At 36.5% G+C, this 21,090-nt stretch overlaps 1 protein-coding gene across 1 annotated transcript; it reads left to right on the forward strand.

Moving 5' to 3' along the window:
* The first annotated feature begins 1,657 nt into the window (after positions 1 to 1,657).
* On the forward strand, positions 1,658 to 20,683 carry LOC112003595 (uncharacterized). Its single transcript, XM_024035806.2, has 17 exons — positions 1,658 to 2,228; positions 5,927 to 6,326; positions 6,427 to 6,498; positions 6,606 to 6,668; positions 6,943 to 7,155; positions 8,052 to 8,648; positions 8,771 to 9,526; positions 10,212 to 10,493; positions 10,727 to 10,882; positions 12,513 to 12,937; positions 13,469 to 13,910; positions 14,393 to 14,719; positions 17,032 to 17,812; positions 17,917 to 17,975; positions 18,584 to 19,054; positions 19,717 to 19,758; positions 20,035 to 20,683. Exons 1-17 carry the CDS (start codon positions 1,855 to 1,857, stop codon positions 20,218 to 20,220), a joined length of 5,646 nt encoding a protein of 1,881 aa, XP_023891574.1. The 5' UTR covers positions 1,658 to 1,854; the 3' UTR covers positions 20,221 to 20,683.
* The last annotated feature ends 407 nt before the right edge of the window (positions 20,684 to 21,090 follow it).

Consider the following 21,090-nt stretch of genomic DNA (forward strand, 5'->3'; position numbering starts at 1 on the left):
TATCTATATGTTCAAAGTTAAAAATATATATTTCTGAAGAAAAAAAAAGGATAAAAAATTCGATTGGTCCAAGTTTTAAATCGCACAAATCCATGTCAAATTTTTTGCCATTTAACTAGCACTTCCTGATGTTTCTAACAAAAACATCAACTATCAATGTAAAAAAAAAGAAAAAAAGAAAAAAAGGCGCACAAAATCTTGTTATAGTTTGGCACATATCCACTTAACTCGTTAGTGCATCAGTACATGTTTGCTTCCTTGAAGGCTGAAGCAGTGTTTCATCCTTGGATGAGGCATGTGATTCAAAAGTTTCCTGAAGTCAACAATCTCTGAAGATATATATCACTATTAGTTTTGTAGAAAATATGAGTTGCTATCAATGGATTTAAATTAACCTTAACTGACTATATGAATTGAAGAAATAAAAAAAATATGTCATTGGATCTTTCGTTGTCAATGGACATGATGTTACTAAATCGGCCTTGACATTAAACAAAACAATTCTCGTTTTTCTAATATGTCCTTAACCTTAAACAAAAGCAATGGCCAATTGCGTTCACTCAGAAAAACATATTTTTCCAAGTCAATTGGAAACATATTTTTCCAACAATTGCCGTTCAATAAGAAAATTAATTGGGTTACCAACCCCCACCCCCCCCCCCCCCCCCCCCCCCCCCCGGCGGCGTGAGGAACAATGCAATTACCTTATGGTTTGATGAAGGAAGCAATTTTTTCTTTTAGCTGAATAAGTCGTATTTGTTGCTTGAATGATGGGGACAGAGCAAATAGCCCTCCCTACAAGCTAAGAGCGCAGATATTCATATGACATATGCAATTCAAGAGAAAACATGCACAATCTTTCTTAAATTATGTCCGTAGGTCTTCATATCATTACTCCAAGCTAAAAACAGAAAAACATTACAGTTATTGTTTAATAATCAAGTAATACCCTTGATATTGCATTCCTTTAGCATCGGTGCAAGCTTGATATTTTTCAGATCTCTTAATCAACCATTAGAGATTTTACTAGTTGAGCTAAACTTGCATCTCATTAATTATAGGATTTATAATATAATATATTTTGGACAAAATTTAGATATAGTATTTAGGTGCTATTCTTTATATTTGCCTTTTAAAATTCAGTTACATAACTTTTTTCTCATGAAATAGAACTATTTTTTTAGTTAATTATTGTCACGTGACTGAATTTTAAGAGAGGAACTTAAGGAATAAAGTTTTGCCTATATACTTTTCTTGACAAAAAATATGAATAATACAGAATTTTGATAAAATGTCCCAAAATTCTGAAAAAAAATATGGGTTAAAAAAAAAAAAAAAAAAACCCCTAGTAGAATGGTAGAACTTAAACAACAAAACAAAAGGATCTCAAAGCTTGAGATCATTATACGTTATAGGCCTAATTTCTTATTTTGTGCGATAATAAGGCCTTTTTTGGGGGACTTTTAGGAGAGTTGGAAGTCTTCTCTGACTCAGCATTTTCAGAAAACCTTTTTTTTTGGACCTTTTGACACAAGGCCTGGCCTAAACCCAAATTTGCCAGAGCCACACCAACCCAAAATCAAAGCCCACTCATCTCATCTCATGTCCTTCCCCCCAAACCCAAACATCAATGATTCACAGTTTTTTGTTTTTGTTTTAGAAGAAGTTAGAAAATACATGGGATCAAAAAAAAAAAAAAATGTTAGAAAATACAGTTTTTATTTCTGCCAAATCCTTCGCTACTCGTCCCGCCATTAACACCAAACCACACCATCATCAACCTCAACATTTCATTGATTCAATGAAATAAAAACACACTCTTTTTCTCCTACATGTTCTCTCTATATATTTTCAATGGACTCAATCCTCAACTCTGCCCTTGAAGAAATCTGTTCACAGGGCCAAAACGGTGTCACTCTCCCAACCCTTTACACCAAGCTCAGCCCTCTACTCTCTTCCTTCAATCTTGATCTCTCACCAGGAGTGAAAAAGGCCGTCTGGGTCAGGCTCTTAAGCGTCCCAACCCTCCAATTCCAGGCTCACAATGTCTCGTACTCTCCCTCTGACCCTTCAATTCAGTCTTTTGAAGATGCCCAGAAGCTGAATTTGAAGGTTTTTGCTAAAGAGCACTTGAGGGACAACTTTGTTGGGCTCTACAATATCCAATCCGCCAATGCCAACATGTCTTCACCACAAAGGCGTGCCCTTGAACGACTTGCTATTGCTAGGTATGTTTTAGTTTAGCTGTAAAGTTTTTTCTTTTTAGTTTTTACTTGGTTAAAGTTGTGGTTTTTGTTGAATATGTGATTGAATGTGAAGTGGGTGTTTTTGAGTCTAGCTCAATTCGGATGATGTGTGTGTGTGTGTGTGTGTGTTTATATCAACTGGGTATTTTTCCTTTTTCTTTAGTAATGGAGTTATGGGGTGGAAATATAGTGTCGGTTCTGGTGACAATTTTGTCTGAAAATTTTAAATTTTTAGTATGCAAATTCTAAAATTTATATGAATTGGGTGTTTTTGAATGTAGCTCAATTAGATGGTGTGTCTGTGTATTTATAATAAATGGATACTTTGTTGATGTGTTAATGGACTTATGGGGGGAAGTTAGTTTTTGTGGTCTAGTTAAGCCATAAAGTTTTTGTTTTTATGTTGTTTTATTGAATATGTGATTGAATGTGAAGTGGGTATTTTTGAGTGTAGCTCAATTCAGATGATATTTGTGCGTTTGTGTGTTTATTGAACTGGGTATTTTTCCTTTTTCTTTAGTAATGGAGTTATGGGGTGGAAATATAGTGTGGTTCTGGTGAAAATTTAAAATTTTTAGGATGCAAATGCTAAAATTTCTATGAATTGGGTTTTTTTGAATGTAGCTCAATTAGATGGTGTGTCTGTGTGTTTTTTAATAAATGGTTATTTTTTTAATGTGTTAATGGACTTATGGGGAAGTTAGTTTTTGGTCTAGTTAAGCCATAAAGTTTTTGTTTTTATGTGGTTTTATTGAATATAAAAACAAAAAAAAATATGGAAGGGGATAAAGCTCTAGGTCCAGATGGCTTTTCTATGGCCTTTTTTCATCATTGTTGGAGAGTAGTAGAAAGAGATGTTTTAGCAGTCTTTGAAGAGTTCTTTCAACACTGCAAGTTTGAGAAATCTCTTAATGCTACCTTTATAGCTTTGATTCCTAAGAAGAATGATGCCTCCAACATTCGTGATTTCAGGCCTATTAGTTTGGTGGGGAGTCTGTATAAAATCTTGGCCAAGTTTCTGGCAAATAGATTGAAAGTGGTGTTAGATCAATTGATATCTAAATCTCATAATAGTTTTGTGGGAGGTAGGTAGATCCTCGATTCAGTTCTCATTGCCAATGAGTGTGTTGATAGCAGATTGAAGAGTAAGATTCCAGGGGTGATTTGTAAGTTAGATATTGAGAAAGCTTACGACAATGTGAATTGGGAGGCTTTTCTGAAGTTGTTGAAGAAAATGGGCTTTGGGGAGAAATGGTGTAGCTGGATTCAAACCTGTATTTCTATGGTGCAGTTTTCTGTGTTGGTCAACGGGTCCCCAGCTGACTTTTTTGTTAGCTCTAGAGGTTTGAGACAAGGGGATCCATTGTCTCCCTTACTATTTTTAGTTATGATAAAAGTGTTTAGTAGGATGGTGAAGAGAATGGAGGGGGTAGGTTTACTCAGTGGCTTTAGGGTGGATGGTAGGAGGGGTAGATGGGAATGTGTGTCACATCTGCTTTTTGCAGATGACACGATCTTGTTTTGTGATGCAGAGGTGGAGCAAGTCCTTCATGTTCGACTGCTGCTACTTTGTTTTCAGGCTGTGATTGGTTTGAAGGTTAACGTAGCTAAAAGTGAAATGGTGCCTATAGGGGACGTAAATAATGTGGATGTTTTGGCAGAGATTTTGGGTTGTAGGGTTGGGGCCTTGCCAATGACTTACCTTGGTATGCCGTTGGGGGCGTCCCATATGTCCCCCTCTATTTGGAACCCTATTTTGGAAAAAATTGAATGGAAGCTAGCAAGTTGGAAGAAATTGTATTTATCAAAAGGTGGTAGGCTGACATTGCTTAACAGCACGCTATCTAGCCTCCCCACTTATTTTTTTTATCTCTTTTCACCATCCCTACACATGTGGCTAACAAAATTGAGAAGCTGCAAAGGGATTTCTTGTGGGGAGACCCTAAGACTTATTTATTGGGTTGGAATAAGGTGTGCATGCCTAAGGCCAAAGGAGGCTTGGGTATTAGGAAATTGACCACTTTCAATAAAGTTTTACTAGGAAAGTGGCTTTGGTGTTTCGGGGTCGAGGAGAATAGGCTTTGAAGGAGGGTGGTAGCTTTGAAATTTGGGGAAGATTCGGGGGGGGGGGGGTGTGGACCTCTAAGTTAGGAAGGGGTGGCCATGGTTGTGGTTTGTGGAGAAGTATTCGGATGGGTTGGGAGGTTTTTAATAAAAATTTCCAGTATAAGGTTGGAGTGGGGGATAGAGTGAAATTATGGAAAGATAGGTGATGTGGAGATCTTTCTCTCAATTTGGCTTTTCCAGTCTTCTACAATTTTGTTGCAAACAGAGAGGCTTCCGTACAATCTTCTTTGATACGTCAAGGGATAGGGGATAGGAGAATTTGGGATGTTCGCTTTAATCGAGGTCCTAATGATTGGGAGGCAGATGTGGTGGATGAGTTCCTACGTCTCTTAGCATCCAATTTTCCTTCAGGGACTGAGGGTGATCGTTTGAAATAGAAGTTGACAAAAAACGGGGATTTTACTATCTGTTCTTTTTACCATAAGTTACATGGTTCTTCTTCTGTTGTTTTTCCTTGGAAAGGCATTTAGAACGTTAAGGCACCCTGACGTGTCTCTTTCTTTGTGTGGACAGCCGCATGGGATAGGATCCTCATGGGAGATAACTTGCGGCTCAGGGGTTTTGACTTTGTTGACTAGTGCATTATGTGTCATTGCTGTGGTGAGACAGTGGATCATTTGTTCTTACATTGTGGAAAAGCTCATCGGCTGTGGTGTTTTGTCTTTAGGATTTTTGGGATTTCATGGGTTCCTTCTCGTACGGTGTCAGATTTTCTATTTAGTTGGTGGAATCGGTTGGGGAAGCATTCCTCTTACATCTGGAACTTAGTTCTGTTGTGTTTGATGTGGTGTATTTGGATGGAACGCGATCGACGGACATTTGAGGATTTGGATAGATCCGAGGACCAAATGCTTGCTCTCTTTTCTAGTTCCCTTTTTGATTTGGGCTAGGGCTTGGGGACTCACATCTAGTGACTCTCTTCCTCTTTTCCTTAGCTCTCTTTCTTTGTATTTTATGTTTTTGCTTTCCTTTCTTTTTTGTACTTCTGTTTTGCTGATGCTATTTTGCATCTAGCAATTTTCTTGAATATATTTCTTCTTACCTATCAAAAAAAAAAAAAAAAAAAAAAAAAGAATATGTGCTTGAATGTGAAGTGGGTTTTTTTGAGTGCAGCTCAATTAGATGGTGTGTGTGTGTGTTTGTTTTATAATGAATGGGAAATTTTTTGATGTGTTAATGGTTTATGAGGAAGTTAGTTTTTGTGTAATGTTGTGGTTCTGGTGGCAATTTTTTTTTTTTTTTTTAAGCTGCAAATGCCAAAATTTCTTCCACAAAATGGCACCTTTGGATTCTTTCAATCTTCATTTTATGATATATTTGAACTAGTTGAAGTAGGGCCAAAAGTTCGTGTGTACCTGTGTTTCTCTCAAAAGTGGAAGCTTTGAAGCAATTGCAATTGACTTTGATGATTGTGTGTTTACAATGAAATGGCTATATTTTGTTGTGCTAATCGACTTAGTTGATTTTTGTATTTGTTTTATTAAAATGAGAGAACAATGTTGGTTGGTTACTTAGGATGATGAATGATTATTAAACACATTGGGTACTTGCAGAGCAAATGGGATTACACAAAATCAACTTGGCAAGGAATTTGGCATTGAAGGGAAGAACTTGTTTTATATAGTGAGGAACCTTGAATGTCAAGGACTGATTGTGAGGCAGTCTGCAGTTGTAAGAACGAAAGAAGCTTCCAATGAAGGGGATCTGAAAAACAGTCCATGTGTGATCACCAATATAATGTACTTGTATCGCTATGCAAAACAATTGGGCTCCCAACAAAAAATTGAGATTACCAAGGAAGAACAGACCACAGAGAGTATAGGGAATGCAGATGAAAATGATACAAGTGGTGGTGGTTTTTATGGAAAATGTGTAAAAGAGGATGTACATGTGAGGGATTATGTACCGGCAATGAAAGCTGTATGTGATAAACTGGAAGCCGCCGCTGACAAGGTGAATTTTATTCACATGATTGATCTCTCCAATTACTTAATTTACTTTATAGTTTCTATTGCATATGCTGATATTCTTTCATTCTATTCTTCTATTGAAGGTTCTTGTTGTATCAGATATAAAAAAGGATCTTGGTTATTGTGGTCCTTCAGGGCATAAAGATTGGAGAAGAGTAAATTTTAGCTAAACTTTTTATCTATTATTTGGATTAGTTATTTTTACTTGCTTGTTACCTGTGATTGTTTTGACCATATAGTTCCCTGCACAATGTGCTGCCAGATTTGCGACAAGTTGAAAGATGCACATATTGTGGAGCAGTTTGATGCTAAAGTAAATGGGAAGGTAGGCTTAAAAAATCTCTTTATGAATATTGTATCTATGTGATTGCTTGTTCAGATATTGTATTCCCTTGAATTTAAATTGCATTTTCCCCCTTTCAAACCTATCTCTACTATTAGTTTTTGCACCCTTTTCTGAATCTAATTTTTGTGCTCTTTTTTATTTTGTTAGGGTTATTATTGTTTTGATGTGCAAAATCTGCCTTTTTTGCTCAGAGGAGTTTGGAATGTATACATTCTTAGGTTTGATCATGGTCATTAAGATTTTTTTTTGTCAGGTTGAGGCTTGCCTGCGTTTGGTGAAAACATTTTCTCCAAAGCAGTTTGGACCAAATACTCATGGATGTGGAGATGATGATTTTGAGGAAGAACAGCAGGTGAAATTTGGAAAGCAACGTCAAATCACTGAGCAACTTGTAGAGCTTCCCATTGAGCATCAAATTTATGACATGATTGATGCAGCTGGATCGGAGGGCTTGACTGTGATGGAGGTGTGCTTATTAATTTATGTCTTCACATGTTTCATATTGATGTTGCTCCTATAGTTTATTTTACTCTTCTTTTTGCTAATATTTCCTCAAGGTTTTTTAACATTGATACCCTTGAAGGGGTCACACAATTGGCTGGGGACCAAGCTTCATGAAGCAGAGGTCAATAGTTAGAATTTCCTCTACCCCCTTTTCTTGGGACCAGAACTTACTTATCAAACAGATTTAAAAAAAAAAAAAAGTAATTTAACACTCCTATGCATGTCTACCCACGCTCCCCCAATTACATTGGTCTCATGCTTTGGTTTAATCAATAAGTACCTCAAGTTTAAAAGATTTTTAATCCCACCCTATGACATCTTAGGTCTTATAAGAGGAGAATATAATAATAGGACCTTGATATAAGATTTCGCAAGTGTTCCAACAAGTACATGTTACTTGTTTGCTAAAAGGTTTTATAGAGGATACCTGAAATAAAGTGCTTATGCCATATTTGCTATGGTACATGGAAGCAGTTTCTTCTGTAGTGGTTACTGATATTGTAGGACTTTGTGACCTAGGTTTGGGGATCCAATGAATACAATTATACAACACCTAGACACGCACACAAATCCAACGTGCATGCTTTAGCGGTCTTATGGGCCACACTTCCTTTAATTTAGTTATTCCTGTTTTGTCCAGCAATGTGAAACTTAAATGCCTGTTTGCCAGTTACCAATAGAGCATGAGTCTGGTTGGATTTTCTGTAAAATAATCCTGTTGTGGTACATATACAATTATAGATATCCACTTCAATGGTGCTTTTTCTAGAGCTTGCTTTGTGTGATGTATCCCTTCAAATACATAAATGTTGCATTTCAACCACTAATTTTCTTGCATATTCATCTTTGCTAAAACAGGTCTGCAAGAGGCTTGGGATTGACAACAAAAAGAACTATAACCGACTAGTTAATATGTTCTCTAGATTTGGAATGAATCTGCAGGCAGAAAACCATAAAAAATGTATGATATATCGCGTTTGGACACCTGGGAATTTTGGTCCTGAATCTGCTAATGCATTTCTGAATAAATCAAAAGATGTTCTTGATGAAAATAAATTCTCCAATATACATGTTGGCAATTTAGATGCTTCTAAGGAATCAGCTCTAATCTGTTCAGAGCATGATCCATCAACTTCAGAAGGTGATGTTGTTAGTCCTGGAAAGATCATAAATCGACAAATTGATACTGAACTTTCTCATGGGTCGCCTGGGGATGGTGATTCTAACCATATGCTCATCTGTCCTAGCAACCCACTCTTTGAGCCAAGAGATACAGTTTCTGGTGGAGAACTTAATATAGTGAGCACAGAGTTGGAAACAAATGTTGATTCATCAGAAACACCACCTCCTGCTGCCTTGAAGCCACTTACTTCTGGATCATTTCAGAGGTATCCATGCCTGCCTTTGACTGCAGATAGCGCTCGAAGGGAGCAAAGAATACTTGAACGGTTACAGGTGTTTTTCACCATCCATTTCTGAATGGTTTCTTTTCACGGGGGGAGGGGGAGGGGTGGGATTTTTTATTTACCGTTCTGTAGTTCGACAACTATAACTAATGTGCCAATCTTCTTGTTCAGGAGGAGAAATTCATTCTGAGAGGTGAGTTGTTTAAGTGGCTGGTGAGTCTTGAGAAGGACAAGTCCACAACGGCTGACAGGAAGACCATTGACCGAATTCTTAATAAACTTCAGCAGCAAGGGCATTGCAAATGCATGGTCATCAATTCTCCTGTTATCACAAATTTTGGCCGTAGCCGTATCACCCGGGTGGTTCTGCACCCATCTATTCAAAGTTTATCTCCTGAGCTACTTGCTGAAATTCATGATAGACATAGGTCTTTTGAAATGCAAAGTCGTGGCCAGGGTTCATCTCGGGTGAAAAATGATGGAATAGTTCCTGTATTGAAGGGTGTTCAGAGGATTCAGAACCATGTAGGTTCTGATGTCCGAGCTGTTAGATCAGAATCCATGCGTGCTAATGGATTTGTCTTGGCTAAAATGGTTCGCGCAAAGCTGCTGCATTGCTTTCTGTGGGATTACCTGTTTAGTGCAGCTGGTTCTAATGATGCTTTATCATCTGGAAAGCATGTCTATGAAATGAGTAGCTTGCAGACTAATAGCAAATTGTTTTCTCTAGAAGCGGCAATTAAGGCCATGCCAGTTGAGCTGTTCTTACAAGTTGTGGGGACCACTCAAAAGTTTGATGATATGATTGAGAAGTGTAAGATGGGATTGCTTCTCTCTGATATTCCTGCTGAGGAGTACAAGCAACTAATGGATACTCATGCTACTGGAAGGATTTCATTGGTTATTGACATTTTACAACGGTTGAAGGTATAATTACTTGGTCATGTTTAAAATACTTTCTTCATGTTAGTGTTATCCATCCTTTCAAATATCTATTTAAACTGAACCACCGTTGCATACTTAATTTCGAAGGTCATGCTGTAGAAATTAAACTATGGGGGTGGGGTCACAGCCCATCATGCAACTGACATATCAATAAGTGCATTCTTAGATTGAGGAACGTAATATAGTTTTTCTTTCACATCAGTTGCCTTTATTATTGCAGTTTGGAAGCTTCATTTGATTGGGACTTCACCATTTTGTGTTTTTATAAGAGAAGGATATTGCAAGCTGCTCTTAAGACTTTTTGACTTAAAATAATTTATTTGACTGTGTTTAATCATTAGATTTATTAGGCATAGAAGGACATTATAGTTTGACATTGTTTACTATAGTATTATACTAATCATCTCTGTGTAATTATGCTTTGGAGCTATAAAGAGATGCAATGCTGATTAAGGGAGATGCAAATACCTATATGAGTGTATATGGTTTTGAACCCGATCAAATATTAACTCTTAGTCTGGTTTATTCAGATTATGACCATTCTATTGACAGCTCTAGCTGCAGAAATGTCATTTTGGATTAGGGTGTTCTTTTAAAACAATTATATTATGCTCTTATAACATAGTATATTGATGTTTTTTGCCTAATAGCTTATTCGTTGATGCAGCTGATTCGGATGATAACTGATGGACATTTAAAAGGAGTCGAGGTACCACATGTCACTTATACACATGCAATGGAGCTTAAGCCTTACATAGAGGAACCACTCTCAAAATATGCTACATCTTTAAGTTTTATAGATCTTGATCTTCGCCCACGAATGAGACATGACTTTATCCTGTCAAGTAGAGCCACTGTTAATGAGTATTGGCAAACTTTGGAGTATTGCTATGCTGCTGCTGATCCAAGATCTGCTTTGCTTGCATTCCCTGGATCTGCTGTTCATGAGGTATGCACTTGGGGTAATGTTTTCTAAGTTTGTCCACTTGGAATGATTTCAAATTCATTCACCACAAACTTAAATATTCATGCTATCATTTCTGAGCTAAAATATGCACACGACTAGTTTAATCATATATATCCTTCGATTTGTGCAGTCAGCTTCTGTTTTTAATCTTTAGGATTGCAAGGTATATGAAGTACCCATCAAAAAGACTACTGTTTAAACCTTATCTTTTACAGGTTTTCCTATTCCGGTCATGGGCCTCAGTCCGGGTTATGACAGCTGATCAACGTGCAGAGCTCTTAAATCGTGTGGTGCAGGATGATATGAGTGAAAAAATTTCATATAAAGATTGTGAGAAGATTGCAAAGGAACTTAATCTGACCTTAGAGCAGGTTAGACTGTCTTCTTGTTTGCTTGCATGATTCCATATTTTCTCTTTTTACCTTTATGGCAAATTGACATAATACCATTAAGCAGATCCTTGTTACTCCCCCCCCAAACCAACACCCCCTCCCCCCCACCCCAACAGGAAAAAAGAAAAAGAAAAGAGAAGGCAGATCATATGTACAACAGGCTATTTAATAGGTTGATGTACTCTTGGTATTATATAATAACTGAAATATCCGGAATTCCAAAAGTCATGTAATTTGTTCATAATGGAGTTATTTGGTCTGTTTTAATTTAAGTGAATGCCCATGTTTCCATTGAATCCGCTCCTTAATTTATCTTCCAAAATCTAAAATAAGAAGGAAGAAGGGACTATCAATTAAAAAGTTTATATATATATATATATATATATTTATTTATTTATAAAAGCTTGAAATGATTTATGTCATCAATATAAGATTTTGACAAGAGACCTATCTCCATCCCTTTGAACGCCCTTCCTATTTTGCTTAATTAATTGAAGTCAAATGTGGCCTTACCTATCATTTGATGAAATTTTTTAAATTTAATCTATATCTATAAGTGGGTTCTATTTAACTCAATTGGTGAAGTCTTATGTTCTCAAGAACCTGAGTTTGAATCCTATTTACATGAACAAAAAAAAGAACCAATTGGTGTCTTGGCCTGACAATAAAGAGCAATCATCATTTATCATGGAGTGAACGCTATTGGTTTCAAATCCTATCCTATCTATCCCTTTTTATTTATTTTTTTTAAATTAATGCAAAATTATGATTTTATAATATAATATAATATCTAAGAGCAGGCATCTTCAAGAGGAGACTTTAATGGAATCACATCTGCTTGGAACTTGGATTTAAAATAAAGAAATAAAAAATATTTTCTTTGAGCACTTATTAGGTAGTTTATATGTTTTGAACAGATCCAGTGGCTTTTGATTCTTTTGAGGTGATACATCTTTATCTATCTATCTGTTTTTTTTTTTTTTTTTAATTAAGATTTTATCTATCTATCCGTAAAGTTTTAGGATAGTACATTTGCTTGAATGATCAATTTCTTTCCTGTTCTTGCCTAATTCACATACTAACTTATGCAAGTCTACATTTGAGTTTGGAAATAACTTTTTTTCTTTTAACTAAAAAAAAAAAAAAAACTTTCTGGTCCTATTTACTGGTTAGAATTATGGTCATCACTCTACTTTTTCTTTGGTCTTTTTCTTGTACAAACCACAGAATCATTTGTTTATATATTTATTTTGTAAATAGTTCTACTGTTCTATTTACTTATCAAAAAAAGTTCTACTGTTCTATTTACTTATCAAAAAAAGTTCTACTGTTCTATTTATTTGTTTATATTTATTTTTGCACTTCTTTTGTCAATTTACTCAATGGTGTTTCTTGTTCGCCCTCTTTTAAATATGATGCCTGGTTCTCTTTGAATATCACTTGCAGGTGTTTTGTGTGTATTATGATAGTCTCCAATGATATTTGCTTATATTTATTTTTGCACTTTTTTCCTTTACTCAATGATGTTTCGAGACCAATATTTGTTGTGTTTTTGGTTGGCATTTGTTTAAATATGATGCCTATTTGTCTCTTTGGATACCAATTGCAGGTGCTTCGTGTGTATTATGATAAGCGCCAACAACGACTTAATAGATTTCAGGGTAAAGGGGATGAGTCCCAACCGCTAAGAAGGAAACGCAATTCATCTTCTTGGAGAGGGGAAAGATCTCCAGTAGCGAGGTCAACAAAGCACGCCAGAGTTGATGCAGAAACTGGACAGTTGGACAAGCAGAGATTTGATGGATTGCCTGATACTGTTAACCAATGTATGGGAGAAAAAGATCTTTTGGTCACTTATCCAGGAGAGCATAACATTCATTTGCAAACTGTTCAGGAGGATGATCATCTCAAAAGTGAGGAGGAGCCAGGACAAAGTGAAGATGAGGAGTGCTATTCCTTTATTAGTCAGTGTGCTGTTTCAAAGATGAATCCAACTCGTCAAAGAAGGTTTTCATGGACAGATGAAGCTGACAGGTAAAGCAATTTGGATATATGAAGTATTATTTGTTGGCTATAAGAACAATCTCCTGAAAAGAATCTGGGAAATGTCAAAGTTTATCCTAGAAGCAAGCTTTAAAAAAGCTACAATTAAAGAATCTGGGAAAAAGCATAGCAGTATGGTCAACCGTATTAGAAAGGCATGGGGATTATTGAATCTCATGTAGAAAATTTCATGCTAAGTTGACCCAGTGCTATTGTTACTGAGAAGATAAAGAACATGATACTTATCCAAATTAAATTTGTCAATTGTAATTTTTTAATATTCTTTGTGTTCATCGAGAACATGAAGTAATATGCTCTTTCAATAAAATATTATTAGTTATAAAAAATTAAAGAAAAAATAAATTTGTCAAAATTACCTGACATGCAGAATTTATATTATGCATGTATGCTTTGGTTGGGTCTATTGTTTATTTGATTTATGTGATGATAGAATTATATTCTTACCTAAGTGGTATTGTTTTTTTTCTGTGTAATTCTCCTAAATCAGTATCTTCCTTTTAGGCAATTGGTGATCCAATATGTAAGACACCGTGTAGTTCGTGGGGCAAAATATCATCGCACAGATTGGTCTTCGCTTCCTGACCTTCCAGCACCTCCAGTTACCTGTAAGAGAAGAATGGCATTGCTGAACAGGAACAGAATATTTAGAAAAGCTGTAATGAGGCTCTGTAATGTGCTTGGTGCGCGGTACGCTAAACACCTGGAGAAAACCCAGAACAGGTCACTAAAGAAAGATGCTTGTGGAATGCTTGTGCAAAGTTTATCAGTGGAAGGTCTTGAGAGGAATTTTTCCAATGTTGATGAACATACTCGAGAGACAGGTCTTGAGGAAAAACCGTGGTATGATTTTGATGATGAAAGTCTAAAGGCAGACCTTGATGAGGTTATGTGGTACAAGAGGATGGGTAAACTGGAGGCCTCCAGAAGAGTTGAATCTGCAAATGTAATGCTCCCAAAATTTTCTTTTTCTTTTATTTATCTTACATGTTAATTACTTCCAAAATCTCTCATTTGAGAGATCAACCTCATACTTGGATTGCACTGCCTTTGGAGCTTCCTCTTAGTATTGTTGTGTAAAAAAAGAGAGAGAAGGTTCAGCATGGGCTGACACATTTAGTTAGCTCTAATGTTTGGTCAATGTGATTGAATAAATCAATCTGGTTGTTCTCTGTGTGAGTGTTATCCATTTTAGCTCCAGTAAATTCTAGGGCTAAGAGGAGCCTTTTCATTAACTGAGCTTCACCACAATGCGTGTAGCATTGATGTCCACGTGACTACTGCATATCATCTGCCCTTTTCTGAACTCTCCCCTAGGCTGTGGGTCCCCTTGCTGAGCATATATCTCAATATCTGCTTCATCCTTACAGTCATGGTTTTGAGTACTTTTTTAAGTTGGCAGGCAATAATATATATTTTTGTTTGCAGGACTCTCAGGAATCTGAATTGGTTGCATCAAACAGTTCTTGTCAGGATGTTGAGAACAATGGTGGGATTCTACAAAAAATAAATGCCAAAAAATCACGTCGCCGCCTTAATCAGAAGTTTATTAAGCTTTTGAATGAAGGGGTCAATGTTAGTAGACAAGTATATGAGTCATTGGCTGTTTCCAATGCTGTAGAGCTATTTAAGCTTGTCTTTTTAAGTACCTCAACAGCAGCAGAGGTGCCAAATCTGCTGGCAGAAATTTTACGGCGTTACTCACAGCATGATCTTTTTGCAGCTTTTAACTTCCTTAGAGATAATAAAATCATGGTAAGTTATGTTTTTCTAGTTCTTTGATTCCATGCATTCTATGTTAATGGTCTACGCATGTGGATTGAGGTCTTAGAGTGGTAAATTGTCAAGTCAATGTTGTGGTACTAGGGAGATAAGCATGCAGTGCCTCACCCTCCTTCAAACCGTATACTTAATTAAACCCATGTTCTTTTGGGTCTTCTTCTTATCCTTGCAGCTCATTCAAATATTATCAAGCACTCCTGCTTGCCTTGGTGAGGTTCCACATCATTCAAAAAAACACTCCTGCTTGCTGGTTATGTTGTTGGTCTCTTTTGTACATTATGGAATAACCTAGTTGATTTTTCCCTCACCTTGCCTTCTATCTGCGTCACCTCATCTAGCTTCTTGGAAATGCTTTCATACCGTTGTATCTCTTGTATTGATTTCAATCCACTTGATATCCTCATTTGGCTATAATAAGTGCAGTAGCTGAAGCACTATGTCTGTTTTATATATGGTTTAAACCAAGATTCATGCCATGTGCATGGTTATAAAACCATACTGTACTTTGAATGGACCAAGGGAGTTGTTTACCATTTCAACCATTGGATACTAGTGAACTGCTGTTTTGTAAGCATATATTTTTTGTTGGGTGTAAATAAAGCATGATTTAAAAATTAAAAAAAACATAGACGTGTACCAGCCTGTTGCTACTAACCTTGCACTTCATGCTTTAAGTCACAAGTTCAATTTTTTTCAAGAAATTAATTTTTTGACCATGTTTTACCTCTTCACCTGTGCCGCAATCATACCTAATGTCAAACCTACCTCTTCAGTTAGGTTGGCCTAGATTTGACTGAAAAGTGTAGATATAGTCTTTAAGAATATCTAACTGAAGGTGTCTGGTTCAGGGTTCAGCTGTTTCGATTTCCAGGTTAGACCAGTTCCTATAAGTATGAGAATGTGATATCAACTTGCTAGGGTTTAGCAGATATCATTCACAGTTGCATTGTTGCATTCCTGATTTCTGAATATGACTCAGTGTCGGAGCTCATGGTTGGGTTCAACTCTCACAGTGTCAAGACAACTTGCTCTAGCTCACATGGAAACTCCTCCCTCCCTAAGAAAAGGGTGAAGGGTGTGTTGTGAGTTTAAGAGCTGTACATATAAATTACCAATAAAAACCAATGAGCTTTGGTTAAAATGGCACTTTCTTCTTCCATAAGAATGGATAGAGGATGAGATTGTGTGTTCAAAATCCATTAGGTGTGTAACTTATCATTAAAAATTTGACCAATAAAAAGAGTCCCAATCAGTTTCAGTACCATTTGTGACTGACTTTTAGCAAACCTGCATATATGACATAATATTGGGATGTAAACTCAGTGTAGTGTTAGACAAAGTTTGGCATTTCCTTTATCAACATAAAACCACATTCTTAATTGGGTTTTATGCATGTTTCAATTTATTTGGCTATTTTGTCTATTGATTTGGTATTTACTTGATCATGTAATGAGCATGTTGACTGTTGGAACCATTGGCTATGTCGTCAGTTATTAGGTTGTAGGCAAACATGTTCTGGACTTTATTGAGTATCAGTTTGACAATATTTGCTGCAGTCTTGACCCCTTTTCTCAATTTTTATTGCTTACACAAGGTTTCTACTTGCAATAGAAATAGAATAGACAGACCATCATTTCAGCTCATATCTGTGAAGCTCCACAATCTTCATACTTCCCTTCAGTAAGATCTGCAGTTCTAGTCTTCAAGTAGCTTTGCCTTCTAACAAAGCTTGCTGTTGATGTCTTAAATGGTTGGTTTCAAAAGCTACAAAAAGCTTTCGATGTGTTAGAAGATAATTGGGCTCATGTTGAATGGATTTTCCATGTGTTGTTGGTTTACTTAAGAGCAGAGTATTGCTATGTTCTCTCTCTGTCTCTGTCTCTCTCTCTCTCACACACACACACACATCGGAGACAGCATTTGAATTCAGTACATTATTTCTTTGTTCACTTGCCTTGGGTTTAATAATTTTTGATGACGTGGAACCTCTCAATTTGAGCTTTCTATGAATTTTGCCTTCTTTGTTTATCTGATGTCTTGGGTTTAATAATTCAATTTGAGATGTCTTGATCTTTGGTTATCTGATGTGTGTGTGTGTATAAATTATTTTTTCAAAATATTACGTTCTTTGTTTTTTGTTTTTTAAAATGAAACTCATTTGTGGTTCTGTTCATATAAACATCCTTTTCCAACAGCTTCTCTATCCCTTTTACATTTCTACTAATCTCATATATGATCTTTCAATGAATATTGCCTTCTTATCCCAAACTTTCATGTTTTGGCAGGTTGGGGGTAACGGTACTCAACCTTTTGAACTTTCACAACATTTCTTGCATGGTGTTTCTAGGTCAAAATTTCCAACCGATACTGAAAAGAGAGCTGCTAAATTTAATAGTTGGCTCCAGGAAAGAGAAAAAGATCTTATGGAGGGGGGGATAAATCTTACCGAAGATTTACAGTGTGGGGACATTTTCCATTTGTTTGCTCTAGTTTCTTCAGGTGAACTGTCCATTTCTCCGCACTTGCCAGATGAAGGAGTTGGAGAGGCTGAAGATCCAAGAAGCTTGAAACGTAAAAATGATAACAATGAATCTTGTACCGATGATAAGGCTAAGAAACAGAAATCCTTAACGGCAAGTGAGGGAGAAATTCGCAGAGAAAAAGGTTTTCCAGGGATCATGGTATCCATACATCGTGCAACATTTTCTAGAGCCAATGTTATAGAATTGTTTAAAGATGGGACCAACTATACTTGTGAACAACTTTTGCTCGATGGGAATGATCAATCCAACATTTCGTTTGGTCAGAGCAGTAGTTCACCTTGTGTTGACCACATGAAGGAAATTCTTAGTTCAGATGCTGTTGTGCCTATAGCCAGGAATCATGGTGGGTCACCTTGGGAAGCTATGGCAAGCTTTGCTGAATATTTGATGTCAATACCTTCTGATCTGGAAGAAGCAAATCCCATCCATCCTGAGGTTTTTGGGACTGTTTATGCTGCTATTCAGAAGGCTGGTGACCAAGGTTTGAGCATGGAAGAAGTTTCCCAATTCATTAATACGCCAGGTATATGATGCTATTCCTTAGCCTTATCATTTTCTGCTTTCAGTCCAGGAAAATGATATTCATGGGTATGTTCTACTGGATTGATTATTCTTGTTCTATTTTAGGAGAAAGGATTCCTGAACTTATCATTGACGTGCTACAAGCATTTCACCGAGCCTTAAAGGTTAGATTTTCTAAAGATTTAGCCATTGAAAATTATGAATATTGAACATTTGCTTGTGATGCACCTGCAGTGCAGTGGTACAATGCCACATGCATGGGTTGGGTGGTGAGCTCTGCCTCTTTGCATCCCCTCATATGGCATCTCCAATGTCAACATCTCATATGTGCTCTATATTCTTATTATCCTGATTAATGTTATTAGTACTAGAAGTTCATCAGAGTTAGATGCAATGTTATTAGTACTCGAAGTTCATAAGAATTCGATGCTAAAATGACATGCAAATGGTACCACATTTTGACTCTTTGGGATTTTGAGTTTATGAGCAGAGTAATGATGGTTCTTGTTGAGTTTTGCTGAATTTGTTTCCACCTCCAACCTGTGACTGAGCCTTTCGGTGGAAGAGGAAAAAAGATAATGAACATCAAAAGAATTTTGTCATGAACTTTACAGACTCTTTTTTCAAGTTCCAACTGAGTGCTAGCGTTAGCTTTAGCTAGTTTGAGTCAGACCGGAAGAAGTTTAAACATGTGATTCAATACTCCAACTACATATCTGATTTATACCACGTATTACAATTGCCTCAAATGTGTTTTTGCTTTTTTATGCAGGTCAATGGTTATGATTCTGTTCGTGTTGTTGATTCTCTATATCGTTCCAAGTATTTTTTGACTTCAAAGTCCAGTTTTTGTGATAATGTTAAACCACCTTCATCAACCAAGTCTTTTGGAAGAAGTGACGACAGTCACTTGATTGTCCTGCCAGAAAATCATGTCATTGTTGATGCAAATTTAAAAAGAAAAACAGGCTCGAGTGTTGACAATCAGCACAAAGTGACGATTCTTAATCTACCTGAAGAGGTTACTGAGCCCTCAAATGAAAATCAAACAAGCAATTTGCTTCAAAAAACTGTTTTACCTAATGGTGAAAAAGAGGATGAAGCCTCTTTAATCTCTTCTGGTGAATTATGCATGCCAATATTGCCTTGGATTAATGGAGACGGGACTGTTAACAATATGGTTTACAAGGGAGTTCGACGCCGTGTTCTTGGAATTGTGATGCAAAATCCAGGGATATTAGAGGTAAATGCCTTTCTAAATTCACGCTTTTGTTTATAAATTTTTTTCATGGTTTGTAAAAACATGCTTTGCTGCCTTCTTCTAGGTCAACAGGTGGCTTTTATAAAAAGAAAAGTTTAACTGAAGGAGTTTTTTTTAAGCTTTCAAATTTCAATTAGCATATGGTGGTCGAAAAACTTCTGATTTCAAAAAGTATTTTTTTCACAAAGAAAGTGTTTTTGCAAAATGCTTTAAATTTTTTAAAGTGGTCTATAATGAAGCGGCTGAGTGGTGTCTGCTGTAGGAGGCTTCTGTGGCTCATCCGTATAGGATTTTATTTCTTTTTCTACCAGAGGCTAAAAAAAAGTAATCAATTGCCCTTTGCTTCACTTATAACTTCTGTTGATCTGCCCAGTCAATCAGCATGCGCGGGATGTTGAAATGAGTTATTTGTACTTCATCAAGAAACGGTTCTGTTTCATCTAGGGCTTAGTCAGGTTTACCACCCATATATCATCGATTTCCTGTAAAGTTGCTGTACCTCATTTTTAGTTAGAAATAGTTAGTTTCCCTATTTAGAGATTTGAACTACCTTGGTCTGACTTGTCCTGTCAAGCTTGAGCCTGCCGCTTCTTTTGGTATCTTTTGATGTTCACTTACTTTTCTTTTTCCATCTTTTTTGTTAGGATGACATTATCCGTCAGATGGTGGATATATTGAACCCCCAGGTAAGCTTTCAATACCCTATTTGTAAAGGTTTACATTGAAAATGTTAAAAAGTCTAGAATGCTTAAATTATCCTGACTATGCAATAAATGTTGTTTGGAAAATATTAGTCCCTTGCCAAACCAATCTAATAAATCTTTTTATAAATAATATTGTCTCCACTCTCCACAAGGGGATTATCAGCTACACTAGTCATTTCATGAATTTGCTCATATATGGACTACTACCTGCTCTTTCTTTGTGAATAAATGCTAATGCAAGGTCTAAATTTCTTACAGAGCTGTAGAAAATTGTTGGAGTTGATGTTTCTGGATAAACACCTCCATGTAAAGAAGATGTATCAAGCTACATCCAATGTGCCCCCAGGCATTCTTGGTACCCTCCTTGGAAGCAAACTCAGCAAGAAAAAATTTGATATTCGCGAGCATTTCTTTGCAAATCCCATGAGTACATCCTTATTGTAGGGAACAACTTTAAGCATATTTTAAAATAGGTTTTTGGGGAGCAACTTTGCTTCCTCTTCACAAAAGTACTCAAGTTTGTGGGTCAAATGTAATGAGTAGCATTGAATGCTGATTCTTGTATAGAGTATTAGAATGAGTGATCTTAGGATGTTCACTCCTTTTTTGCTCCCCCTTTTTGCTAAATTAAATAGGGTAGGGGGAAGTGATCAATCTGTCGAAGACTGACTGTGCTGATGGAATGTGTGGTCTTAGGATTGTAACTCTTGAAGCTGAAAGAAGTCTCTTTTTTTTTTTGTTAGCATTTTCTGTATAGTTCTTCACTTTTGTACTCCTGCTTAATGGGAATTCAATATTTAGTGTAGATAAAATGTACTCATAAACTCTTTTGTATAGTAATATGGTTATTAATGACATGCAGATTTCAAATTGAGGGAACCAGTGAAAAGGAAAGAAATTTTATGTATTGTGCGTACCGAAATTCTACTATTTCTACTATGCGGATTGGGCTTAGAATTGGACTCACAATTTATTTGTATAGTGGGCTTAGTGTTTCTTACTACGGGTAGTTCTACCTCAAATCACTCTATATCTCCCTTTAATTCCAATGAATACCCATGCCACTCTCCTCAGTGTTACTCATTCCCCGGGTCTCGCCTGTGCTCTTTCTCTCCCTCTTATTTTCTTCTTTCTTCTCTCCAGAATTGCCAAACCCTTTCCCTTACACAATTCTTCTATTTATAGCTTGAGTCTTGTGGGGGTTTCATGATTACATTCTGATCTCGCTCGTGTGGGTGGGGTTTGACGTGATTATTCTTGACACATAATCCATCTCGTTGGAAATAGTGGTAGTGGTAGTGGTAGTGGGGTGTT

Source organism: Quercus suber, unplaced genomic scaffold (genome assembly GCF_002906115.3).
Source record: "Quercus suber isolate HL8 unplaced genomic scaffold, Cork oak 2.0 scaffold_109, whole genome shotgun sequence".
Classification (NCBI taxonomy): Eukaryota; Viridiplantae; Streptophyta; class Magnoliopsida; order Fagales; family Fagaceae; genus Quercus; species Quercus suber.

Bases quoted from the DNA above. Each gene is read 5' to 3' on its own strand.
- LOC112003595 (XM_024035806.2), top strand. From the start codon at position 1,855: ATGGACTCAATCCTCAACTCTGCCCTTGAAGAAATCTGTTCACAGGGC. The intron at 17,813-17,916 runs GTATATGATGCT...GTTCTATTTTAG, and splicing joins CCAATTCATTAATACGCCAG to GAGAAAGGATTCCTGAACTT. The intron at 17,976-18,583 runs GTTAGATTTTCT...TTTTTTATGCAG, and splicing joins CATTTCACCGAGCCTTAAAG to GTCAATGGTTATGATTCTGT.